At 46.8% G+C, this 8,360-nt stretch overlaps 1 protein-coding gene across 1 annotated transcript in view; it reads right to left on the reverse strand.

Annotated features, from left to right (window-relative positions):
• The window catches only part of amd1 (adenosylmethionine decarboxylase 1), a 19,507-nt gene extending 12,855 nt beyond the window's left edge, over positions 1 to 6,652 (reverse strand). The window contains exon 1 of the mRNA XM_037685691.1: positions 6,340 to 6,652. Within this exon, the coding sequence (XP_037541619.1) occupies positions 6,340 to 6,452 (113 nt within the window). The 5' untranslated portion in view covers positions 6,453 to 6,652. The remainder of the gene's footprint in view (positions 1 to 6,339) is intronic.
• Between the last annotated feature and the right edge of the window lie 1,708 nt (positions 6,653 to 8,360).

Below are 8,360 nucleotides of genomic sequence, written 5' to 3' on the forward strand. Positions count from 1 at the left end.
TGTTGTATGACAGTCTGATGTTGTATGACAGTGTTGTATGACAGTCTGATGTTGTATGACAGTGTTGTATGACAGTGTTGTATGACAGTGTTGTATGACAGTCTGATGTTGTATGACAGTCTGATGTTGTATGACAGTCTGATGTTGTATGACAGTCTGATGTTGTATGACAGTCTGATGAAGAGGATGCTGAGGGTTGTCTATAATGTTCTTCATTTGATGAAGAATCCTTCTTTGTACTGTCACCTCCAAAGGTTCTAGAGGAGTCTCCAGAACTGAGCCAGCCTTCTTTATGAGCTTGTTGATCTGTTTTAAGTCACTTGCTCTGGTGCTGCTCCCTCAGCAGATGATGCAGAAGAGACCGCGCTCTCTACAACAGACTTATAGAAGATATGCAGCATCTTGCTGCAAACACTGAAGGACTTCAGCTTCCTCAAGAAGTACAGTCTGCTCTGTCCCTTCACTGTTGCAGCTCCAGTCCAGTCTGTTGTCCAGGTGAACCCCAAGGTATTTATACTTCTCCACCACCTCCACTTCTTCTCCCATGATGGAAATAGAGTTGAACCTGTTCCTGATTCTCCTGAACTCTACAATCATCTCCTTTGTTTTGTTCACATTCAAGATGAGATGATTGATTCCACACCATGCCACAAAGTGGCCCACCAGTTCCCTGTACTCAGCTTCTTGTCCATCTCTGATACACCCGACCACTGCAGAGTCATCTGAATCCTGAGTCTTCTGGAGTTTCTGACAAAGCAAATCAGGCTGGACTGTTAAATGCACTGGAGAAATCAGAGAACATGACTCTCACAGTGCTGTCTGCCTTTTCTAGATGACAGTGAGTTTGCTGAAGGCATCTTCAACTCCAACTCCACGCTGATAAGCAAACTGCAGTGGGTCCTGATATGTGCTTGTTTGTCTAGTCAGGTGGGTCAGCAGAAGTCTCTCTAGGACCTTCATGATGTGGGATGTCAGGGCAACAGGTCTATAGTCATTGAGGACTGATGGGTGTGATTTATTTGGCACTGGAACAAGACAGGATGTTTTCCACAACAATGGAACCTTCTCCTGGGTCAGGCTAAGGTTGAAGAGGTGCTGCAGAACCCCACAGAGCTGCTCTGCACAGACCTTCAGGACTCTGGGACTGACACCATCTGGACCTGCAGCCTTATTCCGGTTCAGTGTCTGCAGCTGCTTCCTCACCTGACTTCTGGAGACACAGAGGGGGGAGGCAAAGGAGGTATCATCATCTTCTGATTTGGTTGAAGACCAATATGTAGAAGAAGGGTCCATGACTGAGGTGGTAGATACAGTATTTGAGGTGTGACAGGACAGCCTTGGGTCAGTGGAGGGTGGTTTGTATGTTTGGCTGTGGGCAAGACAGGAGGATGCTGAGCTTGTTCCTGAACTGAACCTATTGAAGAATGTGTTCAGTTCATTGGCTCTGTCCAGGCTTCCATCCTTCTGATCCTCCTTCTGCTTGAAGCCTGTGATCCGTTTCATCCCTGACCACACCTCTCTTGATATTGTTCTGTTGGAGCTGTCTCTCCAGCTTCTTCTTGTACACCTCCTTGCTGTTTCTGATCTTGACTGTTAGTTGCTTCTGTGTGCTCCTCAATAATTCCCTGTCTCTCTCCCTGAAGGCTCTTTTTTTCTGGTTTAGCAGTTCCTTCAGGTCAGTGGTAATCCAGGGTTTGTTATAGGGGAAGCATCTCACTGTTCTGGTGGGGATGGTGTTGTTTACACAGAAGTTTATATAGTCGGTCACACACTCAGTCATGGCACTGATGTCCTCTCCATGTGGCTGGCACAGTGCATCTCAGTCTGTAGCCTCAAAACAACCCCGCAGGGCTTCTTCAGCTTCCATTGACCATTTTTTCCACTGTTCTCTTTATTGCAGGTTGCCTCTGAACAAGGGGTCTATATTTAGAGCAGAGAAACACAAGATTGTGATCTGATTTGCCAAGAGGGGGTCTTGCTTTAGAGATGTATGAATCCTTGACATTTGCATAAAACAAGTCCAGCGTTTTGTTTTCTCTGGTAGAGCAGCTGACAAACTGTTGGAATGTTGGAAGTGTAGCAGAGAGTGAGACATGATTAAAATCCCCAGATATTGCAACAAACACACTAGGGTGTTGTGTCTGTAGCTTAGCAACCTCGGAGCTGATGACATCACACGCAGTCTCGGCAACAGCATTGGGTTGAATGTAAACAGTTGCCAAAATAACACTGGTGAACTCTCTTGGCAAATAATATGGACAACTTAGTGCTAACGGTTCAATATCTGGACTACAGAGACGACACTTCACAGTCCAGGATTACACCATCTGTTGTTCACAAGCACTGCCAACCCACCTCCTTTCCTTTTGCCACTCCTCTTTAAATCTCTATCTGCTCGTATGGTCAGAAAGCCTGGCAGAGAAACGCTGGAGTCGGGGATATGATCCTGCAGCCATGTCTCAGTGAAACACATAACACTGCATTCCCGATGCTCTGGATGAGTCCTTGTTAGGGCTTGAAGTTCATCCAACTTGTTTCCCAGCAATCTCACATTGCCCATCATGATCGATGGAAGAGATGGTTTAAACTGCATTCTTCTCTTTTTCTCTTCTTTGCTCCTGCTCTGCATCCACGACACCTCCTTTTCAACTCATTTGGGATTTGAGGCTGTAGGTGAGATATTTTTTGAGCTTTGGAGAGGTTAATCAGCTGCTCCCGGTTGTAAAAGAACAACCTTGTTGTTATGGTTACGCATCATAACAAATGTCCAAAAGCAAAGATATTTCTGTAAAAATCCTTCCAGCTGCACAGCATCCGACGCCAGAGGAAATAATCATCCAAAAAAAGCGATTTATATCCAGAAAAAAGAGGAATTAAAGTTTTCAAACGTAACATCTCAGAATAAAAGTAACAGAGATGCTCCAACATGCAGCCACCTTGAGCGGCGCAATTCTAGAACTGCTTACTATTACTATTATTTATATGTATCCGACATCTCATCTGACATTTAAAATCAATTCTCAATCTATTCCTATAAATTACAAGCACAAGTTTGTTGTGTGGGCACCGACCACACTGACCAGGCTAATAATTAAATATACAGTGAAGAACGACCTCATCATAGACATTTTAATCAAGGATTTAATTTACAAAACTCGGGTGGTTGTTTGAAACATGCATGTCACGTCCATGAAGCTTTATGGTTCACACATGACACGACTGTCGGAACATGTCTGAATTCATTCCAGTGACAAAATCAGCGTAGAGGCAGGTTGCCCTCATGATGGTGTGGAACGTACACTGAAGGCTAGTTGTGGAAGCTCAGCGGGGTCAAACCTCCACAAAGTCAACTGGCAGGAGTTACTGGGAACGTTTCATTCATACTCAGAAGATGTGTGCTACCTCACGTGATCAAGATGACATCATGTAGCACTTGTGAATAAAGCAGTAAAAACAGTTTGGAGACAGGATTGCAGGTGGTCCACAGCCTGGTGTGTGAGGGAAGTCGAGCGGCTCTCACCAAGTGATCAGGTTGAGCAACTTCAGGAAGTTCCAACACGTGCAGTTCACGGAGCCACATCAATAATTTGACCTGTCAAACCACAAACAAATCTTTTCTTATGTGGTGCTGAGAACAAAGCCCTGAGGTGGTCCAACCCCACAGACCCAAGCCCCAGAACTCCTGAATGTTCTTGACAGATGTTAAGCCACTCCTGACTGCTGGAGGACAACCTGGCAGTAGAAGGGCACGGCTGGAGGCCTTTGGGACAGCTGCCCCTGTGCAATCACTTGAGACGGACCATGACCCGCAGAACCCCGAGCAGCAGAGGTAACGTGAGAAAGCTCCACATTTGTAAATCAAGATGTCCTTGTGGACTTATTTGGACACTGGCTGATGTCCAACGAGCTGAGCCACCGACTGCTCCGTCTAAGCTGGTAATCTGTCCTCTGCCAGTAAATTAATGCCAGTCCTCATTCACCCCCACGAGCAGAATCCTCTCTTTCACACACTTGAATGTTCTGGGTAACGACCAGGAGATCCATTACAGCTGCTGCAAATGTCCCCGAGAGAGCCGAGACACATGCTACTTGTAGAACCCAAAGGGAAAGGTGGACCAAGTGATGACAGAACGTGCACATTTACCATGAGCTGTGGTGCAGGTGCACGTAACGGACCTCCAGAAAGGTTCATTTGTCCACTGGTTACAGTTCATACACTTTTTATTATTACAACAAAAGTCCTGCACAATCTGCAGGCAGTAAAACCCAGTTCATCCAGGAGGACGAGATACAAACAGACAACTAGTTTCATACGTTCCTTTAATGAACTTCATTCAGTTTTTGTGGCACGTGGTGTAAAACCAGGGTAAAGGTCAAAGGCTCTTTGGTCCTTCATGTGGATCTGTGTGAAAAAGTGCCATGCTGCTGTTGTGAGGACCTGAGAGTCAGAGGGAGCTCTAACCAATCACAGCAACTGGGAGGAGAGAGCCTGCATGGCTGGGAACGTGACCTGAAACTGCAGCAGGGACTGCACCAGTACACAGCTCCCATTCAATGAGCCGTGCACGGCAGCAGACTGAGCAGCCGTGCACGGCAGCAGTCAGGGACAAACAGTCTGAGCAGCAGTGGACAGACAGACAGGGACAAACAGTCTGAGCAGCTGTGGACAGACAGTCAGGGACAAACAGTCTGAGCAGCCGTGGACAGACAGTCAGGGACAAACAGTCTGAGCAGCTGTGGACAGACAGTCAGGGACAAACAGTCTGAGCAGCTGTGGACAGTCAGGGACAAACAGTCTGAGCAGCTGTGGACAGACAGACAGGGACAAACAGTCTGAGCAGCTGTGGACAGTCAGGGACAAACAGTCTGAGCAGCCGTGGACAGACAGTCAGGGACAAACAGTCTGAGCAACTGTGGACAGACAGACAGGGACAAACAGTCTGAGCAACTGTGGACAGACAGTCAGGGACAAACAGTCTGAGCAGCTGTGGACAGACAGTCAGGGACAAACAGTCTGAGCAACCGTGGACAGACAGTCAGGGACAAACAGTCTGAGCAGCTGTGGACAGACAGTCAGGGACAAACAGTCTGAGCAGCTGTGGACAGACAGTCAGTCAGGGACAAACAGTCTGAGCAACTGTGGACAGACAGTCAGTCAGGGACAAACAGTCTGAGCAACTGTGGACAGACAGTCAGGGACAAACAGTCTGAGCAGCCGTGGACAGACAGTCAGGGACAAACAGTCTGAGCAGCTGTGGACAGACAGTCAGTCAGGGACAAACAGTCTGAGCAGCTGTGGACAGACAGACAGGGACAAACAGTCTGAGCAGCTGTGGACAGACAGACAGGGACAAACAGTCTGAGCAGCTGTGGACAGTCAGTCAGGGACAAACAGTCTGAGCAGCTGTGGACAGACAGTCGGGGACAAACAGTCTGAGCAGCTGTGGACAGACAGTCAGTCGGGGACAAACAGTCTGAGCAGCTGTGGACAGTCAGTCAGGGACAAACAGTCTGAGCAGCTGTGGACAGACAGTCGGGTCAACAACAGGAAGAATCCACTTGAACTACAAACATGGAGGACAAAGCGAGCGGCCATGTTGGAGACCACATGTTGTTGATGAATGACGCAGGGAAAATAAACCAGCTCTTAATTTAAAGCAAATTATTTAATAAAGACCATTTCTCAAACGCAACTTAAATGTCTATAAACATTTAACACCTTGAACAAATTCAACCTGAACACGCAACAACGTGAAAAATTTCCGCGTGCGCGCATTTTTTTTTTTTATTACAAAAATGTCAAACCCACGTGACGATGGCTGCCACACCAACATGACATGTGTAACATGTAGCATGTAACATGTGGCTCATTTCAATCACATGCAGGGTCGATCAAAACAACACTTCTTCCAGGAAGTAACATGTTGCACCATTTTACTGTCAAGATGGTTTTTAAACACTCGCCACCTCCACCAGTAACCTCCAGCAGCCACCAGTAACCTCCAGGAGCCACCAGTAACCTCCAGTAACCTCCAGGAGCCACCAGTAACCTCCAGCAGCCACCAGCACAAGAACTCTGTAACATGTGTAAAGCTAGAGGGAAAGGTGGAATGAATGACTCAGCTGTAAACAGTTAAAGGGGAGGCGGCCATGTTTCTTGACGGCGGCAGCCAACTTGTTGTTGGGCCGACTCGTCCGCTTCCTGCTCAACCTGCGAGTCGTCAAAGAACAGTTGATCGTTTCTAACTCGTTTTACCAGCACACCGAAGCATAAGGCAGGCACGTGGCGGGGTCCGGCTACGTCTGGACCGACTGAAGACACACTGAACGGACTCAAACCTTGGGATGGTACGGAGGTCCCCCGTCCCTTTGGCGTCGTCCTGCCGCGAGAACCACACCTCCAGCAGCTTCTCGGTCCCCTCGAAGAAATGTGCACCGTTATCCTCCATCATGAGACAACAGACACCCAACAAAAAATGGTCAACGTCGATTACAACGTTTGTAGCTTAAATAATCCTTCTTCGATTAGCTAAATTTTATTGAGGTAAAGTCCTTTTTGTAATTCGGATGTTGATTTTCTTGTTACCGCGTTCCCTTTTACAGAGAAAACCGTAAGCGAGCGCTAGCTAATATCGCCGGCCATACTGTGTAAGCGCCGAGACCAGCACGCGAGGTGGTTTTATTTGGTCGAAACCTACGTCACACCTAAACTGACCAATCAGTGACCGGGCTTTAAACTCTCAAATATGATTGGTTCAGGAGCCTATCAATCACCTTGTTGCGAAGCGTTTACTCACGTGTCATTCGACTGCCCCTTCAAAATAAAAGACTGCAGGATTTATTTCAAAAGCGCATGATATGACCGCCACCAAAATAATAACAATAAAAGCTAAAAAAACTGAGTAAAGTATACGGTTTTTACTATATAAATGTCGGTGTATACCAGTGACATGTCCACGTGTGTTTGTTTTGCTTAAGTTTATGCAGCGTATCACATGCGTGGATTTAAAACAAACAAATCCAGCACGAAGTTGTGTTAGAATAAAGTAAGTTGAAGGTGAATGCTGGAGTGTGTAAATAATAACAATAATAATAATATAAATCGCCTGTCTACAATTAGAGCCGTCCATAAAAGTCAAGTGTGTGAATGGAGAGCAGTCATCGGTACATAAAGTGCAACAAAGTGCAAAGTGAAGCCCGGGTTGTAGTTTTTATCGAGTACAGTTCACCAACCAGCAAACGGCGGCACGCTTGCTCAAAAGACTACATTACCCAGTAAGCGTTGCGCGCAATTAGAAACGTCAACGAGCCAGTGAACATTAAGCGGAGCAGACCAAAATCCCAAACAAGGAAATGGTGGGGGAATAAACGAGCAGATTATTTAATTAATGCATGTAATAATTAATATTTTATTTTATTGTGATTTAAGGCGTATTTATGGGTTAAAATGGATTACGACTTCAAAACAAAGCTGGCAGCCGAGAGGGAGAGAGTGGAAGATCTGTTCGAGTATGAAGGTTGCAAAGTGGGTCGAGGCACCTACGGGCACGTTTATAAAGCTAAGCGCAAAGACGGGTAAGACCAGAGGACCTTGTTGTTGTTGTTGTTTGTTTCCCGGACCTTCGGCTGACCGCAGGCTGCATGTTGTGTACACACGTCTCGTGTACGTGTTCGATTTGAGCCGCTCGAAGCGGTAACCCGTGTCTTCGTGTTGTTGTTGTCATGTAACGCTCTCACCCACCAGCCGTCCCCCTCCTCACACAACACCTCCTCTGTCCTCCTCCTCTCCACGACGACACATTAAAGCCGCTCGAGCTGTTCACTTTGTTGACAAGCGTGTGTGCGGCGGTGTCCGTGAACGCAGCACGGGGTGTCACAAGGACTGGACACATTTTCAACACATCTGGCGCCTCTGCCGCTCTCTGGGGACCCACTTTTATTGTGCAATGAACGTCAAAGTCACTTGAAACACAGCGCACATGACAGCAGCAGGAAGAGGGACAGATATAAAAGTTGTAGCAAATGTGCTCAACTCTTTCTCTCTAGAGTGTTGCATCCAGCTCCATGAGGGTTATCTGGAAGGGATCTTCATAACCCAACCCTAACCTGTACTTCACCACTTTGTCTCCGACCCTTGTGGTGCAGTCATTATACGTGGTACTCAGTGCATTCACGTTACTTATATGTCTACACATGTCCAGTTGATGAGGGACACATTGAAGACCTGAAGAGGGTTGTGGAAGCTAGTCTTAGACTAGAAGTGTTGTGAGCAGCAGTATGGCTTCATACCAAGAAAGAGAACCAGATGCCATCTTTGATTTGCTGATGGAGAAGAACAGAGAGGGTCAGAAAGAACTCCA

This window comes from Nematolebias whitei, chromosome 12, assembly GCF_014905685.2.
Source record: "Nematolebias whitei isolate Nwh7 chromosome 12, NemWhi1, whole genome shotgun sequence".
In the NCBI taxonomy this organism is placed as follows: domain Eukaryota; kingdom Metazoa; phylum Chordata; class Actinopteri; order Cyprinodontiformes; family Rivulidae; genus Nematolebias; species Nematolebias whitei.